This window comes from Mesocricetus auratus, unplaced genomic scaffold, assembly GCF_017639785.1.
Source record: "Mesocricetus auratus isolate SY011 unplaced genomic scaffold, BCM_Maur_2.0 Super-Scaffold_4256, whole genome shotgun sequence".
NCBI lineage: Eukaryota > Metazoa > Chordata > Mammalia > Rodentia > Cricetidae > Mesocricetus > Mesocricetus auratus.
Window position 1 is genome coordinate 50,224,071 of NW_024429182.1, and position 26,439 is coordinate 50,250,509.

General features: G+C 48.4%; 1 protein-coding gene across 1 annotated transcript; it reads right to left on the minus strand.

Moving 5' to 3' along the window:
- Positions 1-5,903: 5,903 nt before the first annotated feature.
- On the minus strand, positions 5,904-25,934 carry Chrm1 (cholinergic receptor muscarinic 1). The gene is made up of 2 exons (XM_005063879.4): positions 25,383-25,934; positions 5,904-12,224 (listed from the first exon to the last, which is right to left on the minus strand). The coding sequence occupies exon 2, from the start codon at positions 12,152-12,154 to the stop codon at positions 10,772-10,774; it is 1,383 nt and encodes a 460-aa protein (XP_005063936.1). The 5' UTR covers positions 12,155-12,224; positions 25,383-25,934; the 3' UTR covers positions 5,904-10,771.
- Positions 25,935-26,439: the final 505 nt, after the last annotated feature.

Here is a 26,439-nt window from a genome sequence, read left to right on the forward strand (position 1 = left end):
CCTGCCTTTCCCCTCTGAGGTCAGTCTTTCAGACTTGGATTCTTTCCTCTCCCTCTTCCTCCCTCCTCCCCTTTGTCTCCTCTCCTTTCTAGCTCTGAGGGATCAAATCCAGGGTCAGTTGGTGCCGAACATGTGCCCTACCTCTGAACTGTGCCCACAGCTCTGACCTGCCTAAAACTTCAGGTCCCTTTAATTGTTGGTAATAAAGCAAAACTAAAACTCAAACAACAACAAATTCCAGGCAAACAATAAAATCTCATAGCTCCCCACCCCAAAAAAGCTAAATAACCAAAACCTGTCATTGTATAACCTTTGTGCTTGGGAGACCGAGGCAGAGGGATTGCTGCAGGGCCAGTCCAGTCTGGACCACACAGTGAGATGATCTCAGAAAACCAAAACCCCAAACCGAAATAGAACCAAACAAAACAGGAAGACATGCTCCCTTGTTCTGTAGCAGAAATAAAAGCAGGATCTTTTCCGCATCATACAGCATGCTTGTGGATGTTATTTCTAACAGGGGTCTTGTCAGGCAGCCAGATTTCAGAGCTGTGCTTTGTCCCAAGAAAGTAACTTAAAAAGCATGTGATTCCAATTGCTTGTCTCATTTAATAATGCGTTGCCTTGGCAATACTATTTAAATTCTCATCTCTGCTTTCTAGAAGGTATAAATACCTGTGAATTTTCTTTGTTAAGCCAGAGGGGGATCATCAGTATATCCCTCCTTTCCCAAGTGCATGAGGTAAGATAAGCTCAAGGTTTAAAAGATCTTCCTTCCTTCCTTCCTTTCTTCCTTCTTTCCTTCCTTCTTCCTTCCTCCCTCCCTCCCTTTCTTTTTTTCTTTTTTTGGTGTTTTGAGCCAACCTCACTATGAATCTGTAGCTGGCCTCAAGTTCAGAGATCCGCCTGCCTCTCTGCCTCCCAGATTCTGGGATTAAAGGTACGTGCTACCATGCCTGGCATCTGGAAACTTGTTAACCAAACAAGGGGTTTGAAAAATCTGATGTTTTTCTTCTTGCCATTGGTTTGTTTGGAGATGGGGGTCGTCTTAGACTGTTTAGTGTGTTATTCAGTGTTGCCTAACTTTCTCTGGGGAGACTTTTTCTATTCACCCCAGCTAGAGCAGCAACAACAGTCTAAAGACACAGTTTCTACCCAAAGTTAGCTTGCTTGGTGACCAATGAGCCCACTGGTCCTCTGGAACCCAGATCCTCTGAAGGGACCACCCAGTGCTCTTGGCCACGTCTCCAGCACTGGTGGTGCAGCGTTGTGCTGGGTGACTATTCCTCACTGGGTCTTATTGGTTAGGTACTCTGCCCCTGGACCACCCTAACCAGAGCTCTGGTTGCAGGAGCTTTCGTGTCTCCATCAGTATTCCCAGGGACCATCCTAAAGGACTGTGCCAAATATGCCAACACCTTGACTTTAGACTTCTGACCTCCGGAACCACGAACAATCAACCTGTTATTCTGAGTCACCCAGTGTGGGGCACTTAGAGAAGTCACCTATGAACCCCCCCCATGTAATCTTTTCAGTAACTCCATATCAAAGGGCTTTTCAAACTTCTTGTACCATATTTGCCATTAAAAGTAGTGTTGTAGCCGGGTGGTGGTGGTGCACGCCTTTAATCCCAGCACTCGGGAAGCAGAGGCAGGCTGCTCTCTGTGAGTTCGAGGCTGGGCAGGACCGACAGCCTCGAAAACAATACTGAGAAACCCTGTCTCGTAAAAACCAAAAAAAAAAGTAGTGTTGTACATTATGATCTGGTAGATGTGTATATGTGTGTGTTTTTCTCTTTGTAAATTCAAAAGGAGGCTCAACAGGTAAAGGTGCTTGCTACTAAGCCCAGGAACCTGAGTTTGATCTCCATCTTCTGATGTCTGCACATGCTCAATGGCACCCATGTACATGTGGTAAGCACACACATAATAAATAAACATAATAAAAAACCCCCAAGAAAAAGCTTCAAAGAGTACTCTTTTTTTTTTTTTTTTTTTACGAGACAGGGTTTCTCTGTATTGTTTTGGAGGCTCAAAGAGTATTCTTTACCGCCATATGTGATAAGTGCATCCTAAACTACTTCATTTAGAGGAAATGCTGAAGTCTTAAGGGCAGAGCAGTGGTGAAGAGCTTCCAAGCGTGCACAAGACCAGGCCTAGGAAAGTGGCTCGGTGATGAAAAGCCCTGGCTGCTCACAACTGTCTGTAACTTCAGTTTCAGGAGATTCAACACCCTCTTCAGGCTTCTGTGGACACTAGGCACATGTACATGTATGCAGACAAAACCCATTCAAATAAAATAATAATGAAAAAATGTTGCTGATCGTGACTTACAAATGGGGCTACAATCTACATTTTGAAGTTTGTCTTAAGACTGAGCCTCTCAAGGGTGGAGGGCCAGTCATTACTTCAGATGTAATAGCTCTACTTTCCCAGAAAGGAAATGAAAGCTCATAAGAGGAGATGGTGGTGAGACAAAACCTTGGGTAGAGTCCACCTTCCTGGCCTGGTTCTACCATGACCAATCTGGTTCCAAGAAGTCACCACTCTGTGGGCTGGAGTGATGGCTCAGTAATTAAAAGGACTTGCTATACAATTATGAGGACCAGAGTTCAGACCCCAGAACTCAGGTACTAGATCATAGTTACACATGCCTGTAACTCCAGCCCTGAGGGATCTGATGTTCTCTTCTGGCCTTTGTGAGCACACACAAACACATACACACAGACAGGCAGACACACACACACACACACACACACACACACACACACACACACACACACACACACACGAAATAAATCTTAAAAAAAGAAGGCATCATCTTGTCCAAGGGTGCACATCATCTTAGCAGATGTGTCTCTGGATGTTGTTAGGTATTGAAGTCTTAGTGGACACCAATAAGAAGCAATTGGATCAGGAAAGTACTAATTTTAAAATTGGGATACCAGAGGAACTGGAGAGATGGCTCAGAGGTTAAGAGCACTGACTGCTCTTCCAGAGGATCAGGGTTCAATTCCAAGCACTCACAGCTGTCTGTAACTCCAACATCTGATACCCTCAGGTAGACATACATGCAGGCAGAACACCAATGCACACAAAATAAAATAAATTTAAAAAATGGGATACTAGAAAGTGGAGCTTGGTTGGAGCAAGGTGCTTCATTGGGTGCTTTGAAGGATGTGCTTGTGTGGCCTTTTTTTTAAAGATTTATTTATTTATTACATGTACACCAAATTGAATTGAAGATGGTTGTCAGCCTCCGTGTGGTTGCTGGGAATTGAACTCAAGACCTCTGGAAGAGCAGTCAGTGCTCTTAACCTCTAAGCCATCTTTCCAGCCCCTGTGTGGCCTTTTCTTAGTGAGCATCCTTGCTTATCATGCCCTCTCTGCCAAGACAGTTTCACCAGAGGCACAGAAGTGTGTGCAGCCAAGTGATTGATACTGTCTTCCTTCATTTAAATTGTTTCTTTCAGTGACAACCAAGATATCAGGTAACCTGGCTTCTTCAAGGCTGAGATTTGGGCATGGTGAGGGCACTAGGGGTGAAGTGGCTGTAGAGGGAGCTATAGAAAGACAAGGTCCATCCTCTCTAGGACCCATACATACAAACCTACTTGGGGACAGATTTTCAGCGAGGACCAGAGAGGAGGAGGAGGAATATTTGTTTGTGTGTGCATGCACACACATGTGTCTTAGTTACTTTCCTATTGCTGTGAAGACACCATGACCAAAGCTACTTATAAGAGGAAATGTTTATTGTGACTTGTGGTTTCAAAGGGTTAAGAGTCCATGATCATCACGCAGGGAGCAGCAGGTAAGCATGACACTGGAGCAGTAGCTGAGAGTTTACAACATAATCTACAGGCGTTAGGTAGAGTTAACTGGGAATGGCACAGGTTTTTGAAACCTCAAAACCTGCCCCCAGTGACACACACACCTCCTCCCAAAAGGCCACACCTCCTAATCCTTCTGAAACAGTTCCACTAAATGTGGACCAATCATTCAAATATATGAGCCCATGGGGGGCATTCTCATTTAAATTGCCACCGTGAGTATACATTCATGTGTGCACATGTACATGGAGGCCAAAGGTTGACACTCTCCACCTTAATTTAACTTTTTTTTTTGAGACAGGGTCTTACTGTGTAGCCCTGGCTGGCCTGAAACGAGTGCTGTAGATCAGCCTGTCTCTGCCTGAGTACAGGGGTTAAAGGCAGCCGCCATCATACCTTGTCTTCTGAGACAGGGTATCTCACCAAACCCAGATCTTGCCATTTTGATTAAACCAGTTGATTAGAGAGCTCCCGCATTCCTCGGGATCTCTGCCCTCCAGCACTGGGGTTACAGGTGTGCTGGGCTTTTATGTACATTCTAGAATTCCAAACTGTGATCCCTACAGTTGTATAGCAAGCTCTTTGCCACTGACCCATCTCCAGACCTCTCATTGTTCCTTAATTGCCATTTTCTGTTTATCCTGACACATCACCTTCCTTCTCTGCCAAGCCCTTCCTCCTAGCCATCTCCTCAGGGTCTTCCTGTATTCCGGGTCCTCTGATAATCTCTCCCTCCTCCAGGCTGGCTGAACTCTGTTGTCTGCTGAGGTGCCCTGAGCCCCAGTGTGTGAGTAAGTGCTGCTTTGTCTTTCTGGATCCTGAAGGAAGCATAGGAGATCCTGAAGCAAATCAGGACAAGAGTCCAAGCAGAGGAACTGGAAAGAGGGAAGACATGAAGCAGTGAGCCCAGAGCCTGTTCAAAGACCAGGAAAATTCCAGAATCTTTAGGGGTGGCCATTTACCCAAGAGGCGGAATGTGAAGGCTTCTGGCTAAGGGGCTTGCTTTGGTTTTTGGAAATAAGGTTTTGTTTTACATCCTGGATTAGCCTGGAACTCTTAGCCCAAGCTGGCCTCAAACTTGAAATCCTCCTGCCTCAGCTTCCCAATGATGACAGCTTTTTTTTTTTTTGAGACAGGGTCTTATATAGGTCAAGTTGGCTTTAAACTCCTGGTCCTCCTGCTTCTCCACCTCTTGAATGCTGGGATTATCCTAGCACACAAGATGTATTTTTAAAGATGTATTTATTTTTTATTTGATTTGGATGAGTTTTGCCTGCATGTATACATATGTGTGTGTGTACCATCTTTGTGCTTGGTGCCCCTGGAGGTCAGAAGAAGGAATCAGATCCATTGGAGCTACTGTTATGGATGGCTGTGAGCACCATGTGGGTGTTGGGAATTGAACCTGGGTCCTCTGCAAGAGCACCAAATGCTTTTAACCACTGAGTCATCTCTTCAGCCTTTTTTCTTTTATTTTGAGACCAGTTTTTTTTTTCTGTGTTGTTTTGGAGCCTGTCCTGGAACTCACTCTGTAGACCAGGCTGGCCTTGAACTCACAGAGATCCACCTGCCTCTGCCTCCCGAGTACTGGGATTAAAAGTGTGTACCATCACCACCCGGCTCAGCCCCTCATTTTTTTTTTTTTTTGGTTTTTCGAGACAGGGTTTCTCTGTGGCTTTGGAGGCTGTCCTGGAACTCGCTCTGTAGACCAGGCTGGCCTCGAACTCACAGAGATCCGCCTGCCTATGCCTCCCTGAGTGCTGGGATTAAAGGCATGTGCCATCAACACCTGGCTTCAGTCCCTCATTTTTAAAAGACATAAAAAAGAGTGCTGGGCTTGGAAAGAGAGTCAGAGGCTTATAGTAGTGGCTAACAACCATTCATACTCCAGTTCCAGGGTAATCCATTAGCTGTCTTCTGACTTCCATGGGCACCAGGCTCCAAGGTGATACACACATACATATGCATACATTCAGTTAAATATTCATGCACATAAAACAAATAAATAAATCTTAAAAATAAAATCTGAAAACCATAAAAGGAGCAATTTTTTTTGTGACACGTGAAAATTATGTTAGATTCAGATAAAGTTTTATTGGTATATAGCCATTCTTATTTGCTCTAGTATATTATTTATGGTTACCTCCAACTGCAGTGGGAGAGACTATGTAATATACTAGTGGTGGTGTGTATCCTTCATTTTTGTCTCTTGGCTTGTAGAGTCAAAAAATGTCTGCTCTCTGGCCTTTCACAGAGCAAGTTTGATACTTCTGAATTGAGGGATTGTTTTAGCACTTTATGCAAGAGCCCTGCAGTGCGATGGAGAAAACAGGATTAATTTGAGAACTGTTTAGAGGTAGACTGGGCACAGGGAGTACAGAGGAGTCTAGGCTGACTTCCAGGTCTCTGGCTTGAGCAACCGTGTGAACGGCGGTTCCAGGAAGGCAGAGATACCAAATACCAGGGGCAGGAGGACAAGAGCTGGGCAGGGAAAGGGAGAGTTGGACTTTTTAATGGGATAGTCAGACTGTTGAGCTTCCCTGGTTTGTCGTGGAAGCAAAGGTCTCAGAGGCAATACCATCTAGTCCTTTAGAGCCCAAGGCTGGCAGGGCAACTGGTGAAAGAACTCTCTCTCTCTGTGTCTCTGTCTCTGTCTGTGTGTGTGTCTGTCTGTCTCTCTCTCTCCTTTGCAGACAGGGTTTCTCTGTGTAGCTTTGGAGGCTGTCCTGAAACTAACTCGATCTGTAGACCAGGCTGGTCTCAAACTCACAGAGATCCGCCTGCCTCTGCCTCCTGAGTGCTGGGATTAAAGGCGTGTGCCACCCCTCCCCCAGCCCAAACAACACTCTTGCTCTGCAAGTTCCAAATACAATTTCAATTTGGAGTCAGCTCTGAGTCCTGTGAAACCTGAGCTAGACTGAGAATGAAACCAAGGATGACTCTACAGGCCTTGGGAGACTCTGCAAGGATAGGTCACCCAAAAGGAAGACTATGAAGCCTCCAGACCAGGGGCTTGCTTTCGTTTGTTTGTTTTTGAGACTTGGATGGAGCTATCCCCAAATTTCAGGACACCTCACATCCATGGCCTCACTAGTCAGAGAGTGAAGGGCCTGTTTCTGAATGTTTATAGGGCCTGGTGAGACTTCTATAGCTTTGGGTTCTCCTGAAGTTTGGGGGTAGTTTCTGGGGTGACCAAGATCACTACTGTATCATTTTATGTTATGGTCCATTGTCTGGGGAACCTGGTCCAAGACAAATATCAGGTTTCTTGGGAAGCCTATTTCCTTCATTGCCAGCAGGTGGTGGCAAAGCGGCACGGTGGAAATGGGGATGGGTGGGGCTTCGAGGGTAGGAGGATCCTAACCTGTTCCACTTCTTTAGGCAGGCTCCAGTAGAGGTGGCATTCACAAAGCGACCTTATTCTCCCCTTACGAAGAGGTCTTTGTTCCTGGGGTGAAAACACTGACTCCCTCAGGGCAGGAGTGGTGCCGTGTTTGGGATGGATGAATGCCCATGCAATCACCTTCTCCCTTCAGGTTCATATGCTCCTTGGTTTGCAGAACTCTTTCTTCAGCCATCTGCAGGACCCAGATTTCACCTGGAGTTTACACCCCTTCCTGTCCATGTGCTCCTGGACACGCTTCGAACCCAGTCATGTCAGGATGTGAGATTTCTTCTTCTTGGCTTGGGGGAGAAACTGGACCTAGTTCAGCTTTTAACTGTGGCAGCCTCTTCTGTGATGACACTGACGGTACAGCCACTAGGTTCTCTTAACCCGTTTGCCTCATCCCTCTGACACCTGCAAAGGCATTGCTCCCCGTTTTGGATGAAGACAGGAGGCATACCTAAAGTTATTTTGTGGGGGGCAAGGCAGGACTATGGTGAGGTCCCCAGGACAGGAAACAAGTGACAAGTGTAAGTTGCTATTCCTATTACTGATCGTGATGCTAGTCCCGCTCCCAGGTCCCTTGTCTTAAGTAGAGGCAAGTTCCACTCACTCCACGGCTTCTTTCTCCCACTGCTCACCCAGTCCCTCCACCTCCAAGCCTTTGACACAGGCAGGACATTGTCCCTGAAGGGAACTTAGGGCTACAAGGGAGTAGTGGCAAGATACCTTCACAGGGTCTCATCTGACAGCTTGTGGAGGCACTGTGCTGATGGTACAGGGTACAGGGTTTATAGCTGGGGGTCATTCCCACACTGCTGTATCTCCTGAAGCTTCTGGCAAGCTTCTCCTTATCTACCTTTTAATGGGCTACCGTTGCCCACAGTGTTGGAAGATTCTGTTCCAAAGGTTATGAGTGATGTGAGTGTGATTGACTGAGACATTTGTCACCCCACTGATTACTAGTGGCCGGCTAGGCAGACATCTTCTTCTTCTTCTCTTACCCCTCCAAGTCCATCCCATCCAAAGCTGCAGGCTTAGCTGAAGAGGAAAGATCTTCCTAGATAGAGCAGGGACCTTTTTGGGCCCAGGGTATACCAGGAGATACATTCGTCAGCTAGAACCTCCAGACTAGCTCTCAAGGTCCAAAAGTTTTTGGGAATTCAATTCAGGCAGTGAACAGTGTGGGGTGAATCCCCACTCCTTCCTCTGCAGAATTTTTTTTTTAATCCCACCTAGGAGCTCAGCCCTCTAGAATAGTTTCCCCCCCTCAAACTTTAGCCTGTACCAGAATCACTTTGAGGCTGCGGGTTACAGACAGCTGATTTCCATCCTCAGAATTCCCATTTTAGTAAATCCATGGTGACCCCAAGAATTTACCTATGTAAGTTCCCAGGTGACAGCGGTGCTCCAGGTCTGGGTCACTGTTAGCTCAGCAGGCCTTGTTTGGCTCCTGGGAATCATGGCAAACCATTGGACTATCCAACCTAAAAGAAAATCTTTGCTCATCTGTGTACCCTGGACCACACCAGATAATCTGTTTTGAAAATATGATTTGCGGTCGAGGTCTTGGACCACACTCTAACAGTTAAACCTCTAGATGGGCTGGGCACTAACCGAGGCCAGCCATGTGGACAGTGAGCCATGCCCCTATGCCCAGCCTCTAGTAAAGTCACCAGGCACCAAGGTTCTGGTGCTTTTTCTGGCTGGCAGAATGCTGTAGAGGCTGCCATACATCACTACTGGCGAATTAAGCACTCTGTGACTCCCTGAAAAGAGAATTGGCATCTTGTGCCTGGTTACTCTGGGACTCTGCTCTGTACACTTTCTCCTGTTCCATTGGCATCTGAATTCTTTCGTTGTGACAGTGACTCTAGCGACTTTGTAGAGTTCTGTATGTTTTACTAGCAAATCACCGACATTAAGGTTGGTCTTGGGATTCCTAGCTGCTCAGGCTGTGGGGTTAATCTCTTCAGGTTCCTTTTCATTAGACTTTGGGAACCACACTTACCAATATTGTGGCCTGAGGGTTACCCTGATGGACTACTTTGGTCTAGAATATCCTAGGTCTGTCATCTCCACAGTCTAGGGGTCAGGAGGCTGTGGACTACCTGGAAGTCTGGGTGTTTCTTCGTGAGATAGTCCTAAGTAATCCTCCTGGGTCTTTGGGCCTTAGTTTCCCTGTCTACAATGGAGTTTGGAGGAATTCTGTTTTCTCTGGGTATGCTAAGGTTCTAGAGCAGCTATATACAGAATACATAGGGGCATTTCACCTAGCCACCTCATTTCCAGAGAACAGGCCTGCTGACTTTAGCACCACTCACCTGAGCCACGGTCCCCCAGGGTGCTGGACCCACAGGCTTTGGTTGATTTAGCCCTTCCGTGCCGTCCTTCCTGGATCCACCTTAAATGCTGCAGCCCACATCCTGCATGCAGTACTTGTGCCTTCCCTGTCCCATCCTGGCCTTGGGGCCAGGGCCTTGAGCCAAAACAGGGAGGAATTCCTCGTAGTGCCCTCTGGTTTCGTGGCTTTTATTCACAGACTCAGCATATGCTGAGGATGGAAGGAGAGGACATCTGGGGCCAGGCAGGGCCTGGAGATTAGGGTGGCAGGGAGGCCATGCATGGGTTGGACTAGGGAGTTTACAGAAGAGAACCTGCTGGCTGGGCCAGGCCTGTGTAGGGCAAGGCTGGAGGCAGGCAGCATGCGGGAGGCCTGGCTAGATCCGCCCAGAGCAGATCCACCCAGGTGATGGCTGTGAGCCGGGAGGGAGGGACCGAGGTTACTTTGGGGCAAGGAGAGAGGATGGGTTTGGGACTGGATATCAGGCACCTTGTCCCCCCTCCCCCAACCCAGAAAGTGGCATAATGGGTCATTTAGGACACCTGACATCTGGTCCTGCTCCAGCTTCAGGACTTGGTGTGTTCAGTCAAGCTGATCTCCTCTGGTATCACTGTCCTGCTCACACCTGGACATTTGCCTTGGATGTGACTCACATAGGGGTGGGTGGCCTGGGGACATTTGTAGGGAAGTTGGAGAATCCCAGAGAGTGTGCCTAGGGCCTACCTGGATGGGCTATGCCTGTGCAGGGAGGGGGATCTCCAGCCAGGGGTTACCAGCTCTCTGTCCCAAACCTGGTGTCAGCTCCCACCTTAGACCCAGGGGGTCGTTATCTCCCATTGCAATTTGGGCCCCCTGCAGGGCCAAGGAAGACTGCACCGTTAAAATTACTGGCAGGCCCTGCTGGCTCCTAATTTCCTGCCTAAACGCAAACAGAGTCCAAAGCCCGGATCCTCCTCCTCCTGGGCCTTCTTCCTGGTGAATAGCCTATTCCCACACAGCAGGGAACAGAAAAACCAGTTCCCCGGGTTTCACTCCCTGTCTGGGAATAGCAAAGTTTGGAAAGCTAGCAGTCTCTCTGCTCTGTCCAGGAAGGTGACCCAGGGGCCTGGGAAGCCAGGGGAGGTCTAAGCAGGGCCCTGAGGCTGAAGATACAGCTCGTGAACACCGGCCTCTCCCTGGGGCTGGGGAGGAAGGATGCAGGAGAGGGAGGCTGTTAGCACTGGCGGGAGGGGGTGCGGTGCACAGAACCAGGGCGCTTGGGGATCTTGCGCCAGCGCCGTTTGTCCCAGCGGCAGAGCAACAGCAGGCGGAAGGTGTCCCGGAAGGCTTTGTTGCAGAGTGCATAGCACATGGGGTTGATAGTGCTGTTGACGTAGCACAGCCAGTAGCCCAGCTCCCATAGGGTCTCGGGAACACAGTTCTTGCAGAAGGTAGACACCAGCACCATAATGTTATATGGCGTCCAGGTGAGGATGAAGGCCAGCAGGATGGCACTCAGGGTCCGAGCCGCCTTCTTCTCCTTGACCAGTGAGAAGGTCTTTCGCTTGGCCAGTTGTTCCTTTCCTCGGGGTTTTTGGCTCTTGCCACCTCGGTCTCGGCCTTTCTTGGTGGGCCTCTTGACTGTATTTGGGGAGCTCTTGGGGGGCTGCTTGGTGGGTGCCTGTGCCTCAGGGTCTACCATGGGCATCTTGATCACCACTTCTGAGCCGGGTTCCTCGCCCTCGGAGGATGTGAGGGACTCCATGGAGCCTTCGTCCTCTTCCTCTTCCTCTTTCCAGCTGTAGGCCTGCAGAAGCCTGGGTGTCCGGCAGCAGCGACAGCAGCGGCCGGGAGGTGACTCGGGTGAGCCCTCAGCCCCTGGCTGTGACCTCTCTGAGCTGCTGCTGCTGCCACCACCTTTGCCTGGTGTCTCAGAGCCCTGTAGGGCTGCCAGCTCCCGGGCTCGGTTTTCTGTCTCCCGGTAGATGCGCCAGTACAGCGTACACATGACGGTGACAGGGAGGTAGAAGGCGGCCATGGCTGTGCCAAAAGTGATGATGGGCTGGGAGAGGAACTGGATATAGCACTGCCCAGCCTGCACCGTCCGCTCCCCAACAAGGTATTGCCAGAAAAGGATGGCTGGGGCCCAGAGGACGAAGGAAACCAACCACGCCAGGCCAATCATCAGAGCTGCCCTGCGGGGAGTGCGCTTGGCTCGGTAGCTCAGGGGTCGGGTCACCGAGAAGTACCGGTCAAAGCTGATGAGCAGAAGATTCATGACAGAGGCATTGCTGGCCACATAGTCCAGGGCCAGCCAGAGGTCACAGGCCAGTGTGCCCAGGGCCCAGTGGCCCATGAGCAGGTATGTGGTATAGAGGTTCATGGAGAAAGTGCCAATGATGAGATCAGCACAGGCCAAGCTCAGCAGGAAGTAGTTGTTGACTGTCTTGAGCTCTGTGTTGACCTTGAAGGAGATGAGTACCAGCAGGTTGCCTGTCACTGTAGCCAGAGACAGGAGACCTGTGGTGATCCCAATGAAGGCCACTTGCCAGGGACCCTTTCCTGGTGCCAAGACGGTGATATTGGGGCTGACAGCAGGGGGCGTTGAGGTGTTCATTTCAGCCAGGTGAGATGAAGGAGCAGCCCCTTCCTCCAGTCACAGGTTTTCCTCAGAGAAAGGGCATCACCTGAAAAGAGAGGACAGGAGCTTTGGCCGGGCCACTGGGCACCTCTGGCAATTCTGAGTGGAGGAGTAAAAGGATACAGCCTCTGCTCTCTCAGAGCTCTCGGCCAGACAGCACCACCTTTAGGCACCAGCATCTACACACAAAGGCTAACAAATGCTTTCCAGCCTCAAGGAGATTGGGCAGCAGCATGGGTGGCCTTGAAAGCTAGAGATCTGAGTCCTCTCTCCAGCAGCACCATTCAGACTTCGAACCTCGATTTTCAATTTAGGAAATTGCTACTAATTCTGTCTTCAAAAAGATATTTAAACATATTCATTTATTTTTATTTAATGTGTATGAGTATTCTGTCTGCTTGTATGTCTGTATACCATGTGTAAGCAGTGCCCGAGGAGGCTAGAAGAGGGGCATTAGATCCCCTGGAACTGGAATTACAGGCATTGTGAGCTGCCTTGTGGGTGCTGAGAATTAACCCTGATCCCCTGGAGGAGCAGCCAGTGCTCTTAACTGCCAAGCCTTCTCTCCAACCCCTAAATCCTGTTTCCCCTAAATTTCATGCAGCCAAACTGGAAGAGTTACTTTGTATACAGTCCTGCGAAATTTTCCAAGTACCTCTCTCAACCTTATTAAAGTCTTCATTTAAGAAGGGCTTGCTACATGCCAGACACGGTGCTAAGCATCTAATCAAGTTATCTAATTTAACTGTCCTGCTCATCCTTAGCAGGAAGGCCCTGTCATCCCTTTCTTGCTGGAGCAATGGTGACTGAGTGGCTTCAGCCTTGGCATTAGTGATGAGATGCGGAGTGGATCATAGCCCGGTTCCTCCATTTGCTGGGCACGGGCTGCTCCAGTGTGATTCTTTCATTAAATAAAGAGTTATGGAGCCGGGCGTTGGTGGCGCACGCCTTTAATCCCAGCACTCGGGAGGCAGAGGCAGGCGGATCTCTGTGAGTTCGAGGCCAACCTGGTCTACAAAAGGAGTTCCAGGACAGATTCCAAAGTCACAGAGAAACCCTGTCTCGAAAAACAAATAAAAAAAACCAAAAAAAAAAAAAAAACCAACAAAACAAACAAAGAAAAAAAAGAGGAGGCAAAGGCTCCAGGGAAAGCAGAGGGTTGGGAGTGGTGGCACACTCCTGTAATCCCTGCACTTGGGAAGCAGAAGCAGAAGGATTAGTAGTTTAAAGTCATCCCCTGCTACAAAGGGAGTCTGAGGACATACCTGAGCTACAGGAGACTCTGGAGTGGAATACACTGAAAACATGTGTGTGTGTATGCCAGGCGGTGGTAGCGCTTGGGAGGCAGAGGCAGGCGGAGCTCTGTGAGTTCGAGGCCAGCCTGGTCTACAAGAGCTAGTTCCAGGACAGCCTCCAAAGTCATAGAGAAACCCTGTCTTGAAAAACAAAGAAACAAACAAACAACAAACAAACAACAACAACCAAACCCCAAAAGCACATATGTGTGTTTATGCCTACACATTCTTCCATGGATTGTACGAGAAGCAGGCAACAGGGATGATGGCCTCAGCTCTGGCCACAGATGGGATGTGGGAGGCTCCCCTCCCTCTTTGATCTGTTCCTGGGCCCCAGATGAGAAGAGGGCAGCATGGGGGAACGAGAAGATCCCTCAGACTTCTCTGGGATCTGGAGTGTGGCCCAGGCACTAAGGCTGTGTAAAACGAAAGGCCAGGAGGCAGGGGCGGCCACAGCCAAAGCACGGGCAGATGGAAGACTGAGGGTCCCACTCAGTGACAGCCTAGCTGCTGTGCATTTGGTGGGCCCTTTTTTCTTCTCCCCATCTGTCCACTGAAGAAATTTAGGGTCTTCCTAGTGCAAAGCTGTAGCCTTTAGGATTATACTGTTTGGAAGACCCTAAGGGGAAAATGTTGAGCAAAAGCCTTCCAAGTCCTGGTATCGCTTGGGGACTTGGTCTGTGACAGAGAGACTAATGTGTTGTGCCTTTGAGCATATATGACCTGGAGTGTGTGAAGCTGAAGTCCTCTCCATGGCGCTTGGTGAACTGTCATTGTGACAGAGCTCTCAGCTTGGGGAAGGAGATCAGTATGTGACAACATGAGCAATAAGGCCTGCGACTGTCAGTGGGTGCACATGTGTCTGAGACACTTTACACTTGAGGGAGCATGTGTGACACCACAGTTAAAGAACCTAGACTCCAAAGCTAGGCCACGTGCATTTAATACTACACCATGTTAGCTAAAAGGCTGGGGGAGACGGTACAAACAAGAAGGTGTTGGTATTGCCATGTTTTGTTTTGTCGTTTCAGACAGGTTCTCAAAATTTCTATGTAATCAAGGATGACTTTGGCCTCCACTTCCTACTGTCTTCCTCCCCAAGTGCCAGGACAGCAGGCAAAACCTCTCTGGGTTTGAATCCATGCTTCACCGTTTACCGAATAGGTGATATTACTCCTTGGACAGCCAGGAGTTGGTGGCGCACACCTTTAATCCCAGCAATCGGGAGGCAGAGGCAGGCGGATCTCTGTGAGTTCAAGATCAGCCTGGTCTATAAGAGCTAGTTCCAGAACAACCTCCAAAGCAATACAGAGAAACCCTGTCTTGAAAAACAAAACAAAAATCACCCTTAGGCGCCGGAGAGATGCTCAGCAGTTAGGAGTGCTTACTGCTCCTCCAGAGGACCCAGCTTCAGTTCCCAGACATGGGGGCTTGCAAATGTCTGTAACTCCAGTTCCTGAGAACCCTACACCCTCTTCTGGTCTCTGTGGGCACTGCACACAAGTGGTGCATGGACATGCATGCAGGAAAACATTCATATTCATAAAATAAAAATAAGTAAATCTTAAAAGAAATCAATGTAGTATAACTCCTACACCTAAGGCTCAGGGGAGGAAAAGAAAGGTTATATAAGCCCGGGAATCAGGAAGTTTTCTGTGAGACGGTGTCTTGTAGGAATGTCAGAGATATACCCATAGAGCCTCACAGCACAGCTGTCTAAACATAACTGAACAAGGGCAATAACAACAGGCATGCTGAAGCGGGTATAAGGCTTCGATGCTACACGAAAAAGATCTACAGGCAACTGAGGAATGCTGAGAGAGGGAGAAATAGTCCTCCCCAGGAAGAGCCCGCCAATTGGTTATCTAATACCAAATGGTGAGCCTTGAAAGCATACGTACAAGTAACATTATATAGACTGAGAAAGTTGTATTTGTGTATTTGGTGTATGCACACACACAATGTAATGAAAATTAAGGAAAAAGAGGGAGGCCATGAATTTACAAGGGAACAAGGAGGGGTATATGGGGAATTTTGGAGGGAGGGAAGGGAGAAATGATATAATCTCAAAAATGAGAGAAATATTTGAAAGTAAATCATTCATTCGTGACAGGATCACATATAGTAGAGGCCTGCTTCCTGCTCCCTTCTCCGTATAGCAGAGGGGGAGATGACTATGAACTTTTGATTCTGCTTCTACCTCCCAGGTGATGGGATTAAAGGCTTGCACCACCACATCTTATTTTGTTGATTATTAATTTATGATCATTATTTACAAAGTGATGTAATGTCTATAACCATAAATTCCTCCACTAAGATGTAGGGATTACTAAGATCTTTAAGCTAACACCCCAAGGAATTGCTAGGAGGACTAAATGAGTTTTTGAACATCAAATGCTTAGAATGGCTCCTGAGGTACAGTGAGCATTGGGTCCCCATTAATTCAGTCCATGTAGGAATGAGGACTCCCTTCTGCTTAGGCGTGGAGTGAGAGTAACAGTCCTCCCCAGGGATGAGTCCCTAATTGGCTATCCAACACCAAGGGGTGGGCCCTGAGTCATATACATACAAGGAACAGTAAATGGACTGAGCAGGTTGTAGTTATAGATTTATGTATACATACATAATATTATGTAGCAATAACAATTAGAGAAAAAGAGGCCATGATTTCGAGAGGGAACAGATTTTGGGGGTACACAGGAAGGACTAGAGGGAAGAAAGGGAAGGGGAAAATGATGTAATTGATTTTAGTAAATAAAAAAGTCTCTCCTAAGGTTGGGGGTGGTGACACACACCTTTCATTCCAGCACTCAGGAGGCAGAGGCAGTCAGATCTTCATGAGTTCGAGGTTGGCCTGGTCTACATAGTCAGTTCAAGGACAGCCAGAGCTACAGTGAGAAACCCAGTCTCAAAAAACAAAACAAACAACAACAACAACAAAAACCTGGAGGCTTTGGGTACAGGGTGTGTTAAATCACTTGTCCAGCTTGTCCAACATTCACAGGGCCTGGGCTTCTTCCCTAGCACAAGACCCTAAATCTCTGATAGTGCAACAGTCGTGACTGATAATTATGGTGCCTGTTGCTGTTGGACAGCTCACCCTCAGTCACGGCTAAAGTATTTCTATACATTTATGTATTATCTTATTTAACCGTGTGTGTGTGTGTGTGTGTGTGTGTGTGTGTGTGTGTGTGTGTGTGTAGTGTAAGGACTTAGACATGGGGCCTTATACATGTTCAGCAAGCACTCTACCAATGATCTGCAACCACATTTAATCTCTGCCCCACCTCCTTTTTTCCCCCTTTAAGACAGTCTCATCTCATGCAGTCTAGGCTAGCCTGGAACTTACTGTGTAGCCAAGGAAAATCTTAACTTTTGATCCTCCACCTCCAGAATGCTGGGATGAGAAGCACAGGGTATGATGCCTGTTTTCCACAGTGTGGAGGATGGAACCCCATGCCAGGTAAGCATTCTACAAATTGTGCTGCATATCCAACCCCTACCCTGAATCTCGGTGGAAACCTATGACTTAGGCACAAGTTCACAGGTAACAGAACTGAGACCCAAGCGAAAAAGCAAGAGAACCTGCAGAAGACCACACATGAAATGTACCATCAAGACTGGTACAGTTTTTCCCAGTCATTTTTTCCAGTGAAACTTCAGTTACAAGAACCTATCACTAAACAGAAGAAAACCCTACCAAACAAAAACTCACAAAACCCTGAACAAACACAACAAAAGAACCAACATTACTGGCGACTAACTTGCCAATTTGAATTTTAAAAGCATTGCACTAAAACACAATTTGCCTCCCACCTTCATTATGATCCAGACTCAGGACTCTGTGCAGTCAGGCAAGCATTCTGCAACTGAGCTACAGCCCCACCCCTGGAGACAGAGTCTTGCTATGTATACCCAGGATGGTTTTGTACTTGCTATGTAACCACGTTGACCTTGAACTCACAATTGGGCCTCTTTCCTTATCCTCCAGAGGGTGGGATTAGAGGCATGAGCTACCACATCTTGCAAAATATGATTTATCTTTTTTTTGTCCAGTTTTGTCACACCTCTTCTAAACTAAAGTCAGGTAGTGGGCTGGAGGCTGGGATCAGGTTGGGGCCTTCCCTGGTGGGGTTGCTGGTGGTCATTATCTTGAGGATTTGCCCTGCACAGCCAGTATCTTTTATTTTCTGAACTCAGGGTTGTTTAGTGCCCATTGCATAAAGGGAATAACTGAGGCCAAGCAACAGGGGATAGAAGGCGTTAATTACCGAGGTCTCCTTGCTTTTAGACTAAGTACAGTGCCCCATGTGTTGCCTCGGTGTGCTTTGGAGCAGCAGAGCTGAGCAAAGACCAGCAAAGGAACTTGAGTAGATTCACTGGCTGGCGGGGAGGCTACACCTTCCACCTGCAGAGGCCTCTTCAGGCTTAGGGCAAGGATGATGTGTATCTTGGCCACAAAATTTAAAGGTGCTCCCAAACTTGGTAGTAAATAAACTAATATTTTATGTAATATGAAAAAATCAATGCAAATACAATCTATGATGATTACAATGTTAAGGGCAGGATCCAGTCCAACACTTGTTCAGTCCTGTCTTGTTAGCTTTACTCCCAACCTGGCCCTGGTTCCCATGGAACTTTATTTACAAAAAGAGCTAATCTGTTGTACTGATGGATTGATTGACTGATTGAGACAAAGTCTCACTACGTAGCCCATACTGGCCTTAAACTCAGAATTATTTTACTTAGCCTTCTAAGTCTGGTTTGTTACTTGATTTTTTTATATTTTTGTGCACTGGTGTTTTGCCTGCATGTATGTCTGTGTGAGAGTGCCAGAGTTCCTTGAATTGGAGTTACAGTTGTGAGCTGCCATGTGGGTGCTGGGAATTGAACACAGGTCCTCTGGAAGTGCAGCCTGTGCTCTTAACTGCTCTTGTTATTTGATTTTTTAAAAAAAGTTCCAGACTGGATGTGGTGGTACACTCCTGTCATCCTGACACTCTAGAGGTAGAAGCGGGAGGATGTGGAGTTCAAGGCCAGCTTTGTTTACATAGCAAGTTTGATGGCTGCTTGAGACTGTCTTAAGAACCCAAAACAAAGTGGGAGGCAGACAGGTGGATCTCTGAGTTCAAAGACAGAGTGGTCTACAGAGTTCCAGGACAGCCAGGGCTACACAGAGAAACCCTGTGTGTGGTAGGGGGAGGAGTGTGATGACAAAAAACAAAACAAAAAACAACAAAGCAAATCAGCAACTAAATTGCAATTCTATCTTTCTGTGTTATGTTTCCTCTCTTTTTCTGTCTCCGTCTCTGTCTGTGTCTCTCTCAGTGGTACTGGGGCATGACACAGTGCCTTGTGCATACTAAGCATGTGCTTTGCCATTAGTCACACCCTATATCCCAGTGACCCCTCAAATTTTGCTCCAAGGTGAGTGCCTCACTTGACTTGTCCAAATCTCGGCATTGGGACCCTTGGCTGTAGAATGGAGCTCAGTGCCACCCTTTTCTCCATGTGTTAGTGGCACAGTCTCCCAGCTGATGAGTGGAGTGCCAAAGCAGACACAGATGACAACCTCTGCTCCTCTTCCTGATTCCCTGTCGTGGTCTACTTGTCACAGGGTTCTGTCTATCCAGCCCCCATCCCCAGCTCCTCCCTGGTTCTTTTTTTTAATAATTTATTTTTATTTTAAATAATTTATTTGTTTTTATTTTATGTACAATGGTGTTTTGTCTGTGTGAGGCTATCAGATCTTGGAGTTACAGACAGTTGTGAGCTGCTGTGTGGGTGCTGGGAATTGAACCCATGTCCTCTGGAAGAGCAGTCAATGCCCTTAACCACTGAGCCATCTCTCTAGCCCCCTCCTCCCTTTTTCTTAATCTGCTCTTTTGTACAAAGGAGGGTTTGGAACATCCTACCATCTCTGGGACATGTGCAGGGTCCTGAATGCAACATCTCCAGATGCTTCATAGAGAATAACAAATCCCTAAGGAGAAGCTGAAGGCTCACTCAGGTTCCTTCACTGGGAGCTGCAGGGACATCAACTCTGGGTGGGAACATGGTCACCTGTTGCCCATCACAAACTTGTGCCCATGAATAATGAAAGTGTTTTAAATTTTCTTTTCTGACAGGGTCTCACTATTTAGTTCTGGCTAGCCTGGAACTTAGTTTGTAAACCAGTCTAGTCTCAAACTCTTAGAGACCCACCTACCCTTCTGCCTCTGGGAGCTGGGATGTGAAACATTGTGACTAGTTAAAGCAAATACTTTTAGTGCAGGACTCCAGAGAGAAATTATCCAAATATCCTTGGAGGTGAGGAGGCTGGAAGTCTTGCCTAGATGGTCCCACAGGAGGCAGCAGTGTTGGGATTTTGACACTAACTTTTTGGCTTTGTTCTACTTGGCTAATTGCTCTGTGGCCCTGTAACATTTTCTTCTCACTGGGAAGATTTGAGGAGAAAGGCAGAGGACCTAGGGAATGAGTCACATTCTCACCACACTCTGGACCTTCCACTCTCCCTGGTGATGCAGTTCCAAGTGGTCATGACCCTGCTTTTCTGTCACAGTGACAGCAGGGTAAAGCATCAGAGTTTCATGAAGACCTACTGAGTCCTTGCCATGCAACCTCGGCAGGCCTTTGTCAGCTTAGCCTTCAGGTGCTGAGATGATGCATCTATGTTATTCTTTGTTTTCTTCTTCTTTTTCTCTCCTGGGCATTGCACCTAAGGTCTTGCATATGCCAGATTTCTAACAGTCATCCTGTCTGTCTGTCTGCTGTCTGTCTGTCTATCTTCAGGACAGAGTCTCATGCAGAGGCTTTGAGCTCCCTATGTGCTGAGAATGACTTTGAATCTCTGATCCTCCTGTCTCTACTTCTCAAGTGCTGGAATTACAGGTGGGAGCTACCACATTTAATTTATGGGGTGCTAAGGACTAAGCTCAGGGGCTCTTGCTTGCTAGGTGAACAAACTACTAATGGAATTACATTTTCAGCTGGGTTTTCATTTTTTTTAAATCGTGTTGTAAGTGTGTCTGTCGGTGTGAATGCAAGCTACATGTGTGGGTGCTAGTGTTGAGTGTCTAATCCCCTGGAATTGGAGTTACAGGTGGTTGTGAGTCACCTGCTACAGGTGCTTATAAGTTATTTAGTTTGAGGTCTCACTATGTAGCCTAAGATGGTCTTGAACTCACAGCAGTTTCTCCTGCTTCGAGCTTCTGAGTTCTGGGAGTATAGGTGTGTACCATCATGCCTGGTCTGTGTGTGTGTGTGTGTGTGTATACTATGAGTTGTTTTCTCACTGCCTGTGCCAGGCTAACTGGCCTGTAAACTTGCAAGGATTCTCTTGTATCTCTCCCCCACCTTCTTTAGGAGCACCAGGATTACAGATGCTTGTTTTTATGTAGGTCCTGGGGGTTTAAACTCAGGCCTCATGCTTGCATGACAAGCATGTTTGTTTACTCACTGAGCCACTTCTAACTCTTTTTTTTTGGTTTGTTTGTTTGTTTTTACCAGACACGGTTTCAATGTATTGTTTTGGAGGCTGTCGGTCCAGCCCGGCCTCGAACTCACAGAGATCTGCCTGCCTCTGCCTCCCGAGTGCTGGGATTAAAGGCGTGCACCACCACCGCCCGGCTGCCACTTCTAACTCTTGACTAGGGGAAGTTCACTATATGTTGATGGATACTGGAAGATGGTAGTTATGAATTACTACTCATGACTGTAATCATCCTGGGGCTGAGACACAGGGTACTGGGGTTCAGTGGTGGCTCCAGAAGTTTTATGAACTAGGGGTTCAGTGTTAGCTCTCTGGTTGAAAGGGGAACTTGATTCTACATTCACAGAGCACATCCTGTCAGCACATTCATGGACAGGTTGGAGGGATGGTTTGGTGGTTAAGAGCATGGGCTGTTTTTACAGAGAACTGGGACTCAAGTCCTAGAACCTACATGGTGGCTGACCAGTCTATAACACCAGTCTCTAGGGGATCCAATGCCATCTTCTGACTTCCAGGCACTAGGCAGGAATGTGATATACAGACACACATACAGGCAAAGTACCCATACATGGAAAATAAAAACAAATACATATATTTTTCCTTTTTCTGAGACAGGGTTTCTCTGTATAGCCCTGACTTGTCTTGGAACTCATTCTGTAGACCAGGCTGGCCTCAAACTCAGTGATCCACCTGCCTCTGACTCCTGAGTGCTGGTATTAAAGGCGTGTGCCACCACCTCCCAGCAAAAATAAACAAATCTTAAACAAACAGAAACAAAAAATGGAAAGAGCTGATGGCTATGGATTGCAGAGTGGGTCAGGCAGAAACCCCTTAAGACGATTCTTGGCTTCAAGCTTTTGTTTCACCCACTTTAGGCAAGTCACCCTCTTGACCTGAGAGACCTTTTGTAGGATGGGACTGAGTTTCTAGTATGAGTGTTTGTGTGTGAGAGTGTGTGCATTGCTGAATGAGGCTAGGAGATAGGAGGGGGTGAGCCCATAGCTTTGTGGGGATGGGTGGGATCTTGGAGCCTTTCATATTTTGGGTACAAGAAGGTGTTAAGAAATGGGGAGAGTGCTTTTCTGCCCAGGACTGTGGCCTCCTGATGAAGACTGTTGGGAGCCTTTAATAATATTACTATTATTATCATAGCAACTGATATTTACTGGCTGCTTGAGTATACCAGACATGGCTCTACGAATTATATGCATAATTTAATTTACTTGTTATAACTCCTTGAGAATAGATTCTATTATCTCCGATTTACAAAAAGAGGTGACCTTAAAGCTTGTCAGTGATGCACTCGTCTGCCTCTGAGACCCATCTCTGGGAGCCCCTACTCTAAACTGCTCTTGATAGGGTGTGAGGGGAGTCGCAATAGTTTCTCTACCTATCTCCACAAGCTTCGTCAAACCCTAGCTTGAATCAACCAACAGTCCTGGATTTAGATTCTGGCCTGTGTATGTGTCATTTATGTGTGATGAATGAAGACAGTGTGGGGGAGGGGGAGACCTAGCCATGACTCTGTTAGGGGCTCTGCTTGCTTCATTTACTGTTTTATCATAGGACTTGCTACATAGTAATTGGTCAACAAGTATTTGTGGAAGAAATACATGAATGTATACATGGAATGGTGGTGGTGGTGGGGGCTGGGCTCCTTAACTACCTCAGGCTCTGAAGGTTGAGGATGAGCCTGTGGGGATCAGGAGCAGCTCCAGAGAAGGGTTTAGGGGTCCCTCTGCTTTTATGACTTCTTATCCACCAGGCCTCTGTTCTTTTGGGTAAAGGACTGTCTGGTATGAGAACATGGAAGAAAAATAATGGAGAGCCTCTTCATCTGTGCAATGGTTCAAGAAATTCCAGTCTTATCGAGAGGCGAAGGGAGGCTAAGTGAGGTCCAGGGATAGATGTGGGTGGTGGTGGTGTGTCTACATATGTGTGTGTGTGTGTGTGTGTGTGTGTGTGTGTAAGTTAATGTGGGCGGTGGTGGTGTGTGTACATATGTGTGTGTGTTTAAGTTAATGTGGGTGGTGGTGGTGGTGGTGGTGTGTGTGTGTGTGTGTGTTAAGAGATGAGGTCAGAGTCTCTAACACAGGGCAGGCCAGACTGATGACCGCCAGTGCCCTGGACCAATCCCTAGGGACTGGGGATCTGGCTGGCAAAAGGAAGGGCAAAGGGAAGAAGCCCCTGGAGGAGGATAGGAGGCTGGGGAGAAGGATTCCTGAACATTAGACTTTCCCTAGCCGGGTCAAGGACTGAGTGGCAGCATGCTGGTGAAGATTTAAGACAGTGCGGGGCCATCTTGTTACTCTGGGGCTGGAAGCTGTCAGCAAACCTGGCTGCGGCAGAGACAGCACTCGGGAGGAGACGGCCTTCAGAGAGGACCTCACATATGCAGTAAGAAGGAGGTCCTGGTCAAGGCTCTCAACCATCCCTTCTGCAGGGGCCACAGCCCACAAGCCAGCCTTTCTGGGTGGCTTCCCTGGGTTAACTTTCCTCTTCAGGTGGCTCTTGATTCCTTAAAGGTTCTCAAAACTTCCACCCCTGATCCCCTGGCCTTGGAAACAATGAAGTAAATAAGTGGAATTAATCTCATGTGTTTTGTTTTGCTCAAGACACTACGGGAGTGCCAGATCACCCAGTGGAGGTCAGTGTCCATCAGTTAAATTGTTCGTAAATACACCGCTGGTCTGAAAGAGAAGCATCTGTCCTAGAACCATGATCTGATCTGCTCACTGGTGATGGGCCTTGGCTACTTGACCATCATTAAGCAGGCTGGGAAGAGCCTAGCTGTTAGCAGGCTGCAGCCTAGACCTTGCTCTGCAAGTGCAGCATCAGAGATGCTGGGCCCCTTCATCCTCCTCCCTGCATGTCCCCAGATCCTCACTCCTTGCACTCCCCCCTTTTCCTTTCTTCTCTCTCTTTCCCTCCCCCATTCTTCTAGTCATCACCATGGCATCACAGCAGAGCAGAAACTCAACGATTCACCCACCTCTTCCCTGCTTGCCTGCTTGGGAGCCCAAGCTCCCGCCTCACAAAGCTCACTACACCCTTCCATTCCCCATTGCAGCCTATCTTCCTGCTCACAGAGGTGGTGGCAGCACAGGGTTGTGCCAAGAGTGAGGAGAATGAGTTCAAGTACCAATGGGACTGCTATGTCTCCCTTCTGTGACCACAAGCCTTTCCATTCTCCACTTTCACCCTCATTCTCTCTGACCATACATTAGGACAGCTCCGCTCAGACCTTAGGACTTCCCATTGCTCGTCAAGATCCACCAAAGCCTCAGCCACCAGCTCAGCAGGGAAATCAAGAATGGTACCCTGTAACCCTGCTCCAGCATCTCCTCCTCCTGCATATATCTTAGCAGCTATCACGGTTTGCCTAGTAGCTGAGGTCTAGGGGTAGCGATCTTTCCTTAGACAGCTCATGGAGAAGCTGGTTACCCTGGGACAGGAGACTGCCCCAGTGAGACAAGGGGCACTGGGCCAATGGGGTGGAGCTGCGGATAGATGTGCACTGTAGGAAGAGGTAAGCCCTCTCCACTGGCACTAAGCACCCCTAAGGTGCAGGTCTTCATGAACTGACTGCCCCCTCTCCAGACATCTGTCTTAGAAGTGGCATCTGCAAGAATCAGAGCCCCTGGCTTCAACGCATCCTTACTGGACACACATGTGCATTAGTATCCTTGTATTGCCAGAGACCCTTGCATTGACTGTGACCTGCCTTGCGAAAGCCAACTATACTAAAAAGACAGGGTGGTCCCTCTGGGGTCCCTGCATGCCAGGACCATACTCTCTGGGTGATGTGGCTGTCCATGTGCTTATTTTCTCCAAAGAGTGATGGGGCTCTTTGCCTGGTCTCCTGCTGGCTTCGGGCCAACACCCACCTTGGCATCCGGCTTGTCCATCTGCCCAGCAGCCTCATTCAATCCATCTTGGGGGGGGGCTGAAGGTGGATGGGGGAGGTGGGATTCAGGGTGCCCTGAAGGAGGAGAGAAGGAGGTGTCCCCAAAAGTATGTACATGGGGTCATCCTTCAACGGGGTGCTGGTGGCAAGGGCTGCCTCCTGCCCCTCCCCTTCTGCTTTAGGGTGCTGAGGGATCTGCTAACTACAAGGCCATCTAATCTCTCCTGAACTCTAGTTTGAGTTTCCTAAGAAGGTCTCCATCTCTTCCGCCAACTGAAGCCCAGAAAAGCATCAGATAAATCCACTGAAAACCAGCAGGTCGTGTTTGGAGCAGCCAATGCCCACTGCTACAGAGCCCTCTTGGCCTCTAGACCCCTCCCTGCCCACCTCCCCTCTCAAGAGTCCACCCCATTTCTATCTCATCCTTGTCCCTGCCCTGTCCCAGAGGACCCTGCTGCTTCTGCACCCAGCTCAACACAGCCCCTCCCAAACCTTTCCAAATGTACTCACCATGGGATTTGAGAGGGGTCTGTGGGGTCCTCTGCTTCACTGCCTCTCCGGGGGGCCTGCAGCGTCTCCTGGGACCCAAACACCTGGCTCCCGGGGGGAGCTGCGCCCTGTGCTGGCAGCGGGAGAGGCACAGCCAGTGATTGGCATGTCCCACCCCCTGGCACGCCAGCCTTGGGGGGGAGGGAGGAAGGGAAAGAGAGGGAGGGAGGCAAGGGAGGAAAGAAAGGGAGGGGGAGCAGGAGGGAAGCCTCAGGCAGCATCTGGGGTTGGACTAAGTCCTGGAGTGTGCCCCCCTTGTCCACAAGGACATCCACTTTGAGCTTTAAGAGGGAGGAGGCAGGACATGAGGAAGGAGAGCCCAGGAAGGCTAAAAGTCCAGGAGGAGAGAGAAGGCGGATACAGAGAGACAAACACCCACACCCACTGCACACAGACTGGCGGCACGTGCACACACACACACACACACACACACACACACACACACACACACAAAGGCACACTCTGTTTCCCGGGTTCCTTCCCCCACCCAACCGGAAAGCCCCCAACTCCTGTGCACCATGTCCCAACACACATGCCCCGTTATTCACATGCCTGCTTCCTTTGCACACATGCCCTCCCCCCATGAACATGCCCACGCACCCACCCACCCACCCAGCCACACACCCTGCTCTTCCTCCCTGCTGTGAGGGAGCTAGATTCCTTCTGTTTGAAAATGACACATTGGGCCTCACGTGAGAGGTTCCAACTTGGAACAGACCCAGAGGGCTGGCGCACCCGCCCCGGGGCTGAGCGACATGCCCACATGCTGGGCAGTGTGCTCTAGAGTCTGCAGAGCTCCGGTGTCAGGGTATATGGGTGTCTGGTTTGTGGGGGTGGGGGCCCTGTGTTTGTTCCCTATGCTGTTTAGTGTCCGGCACGTGTGCATCCCTGTGTGCACCATTCAGCCTAAGTAAATACAGGTGTGACCCTGCCAGTCGAGCCAGAACGCATGTGCATGCGTGTGTCTGTACTCAGTTTGTGTCTCAGTGTTGCCCAACTGTGGAATTGGCTAATTCTG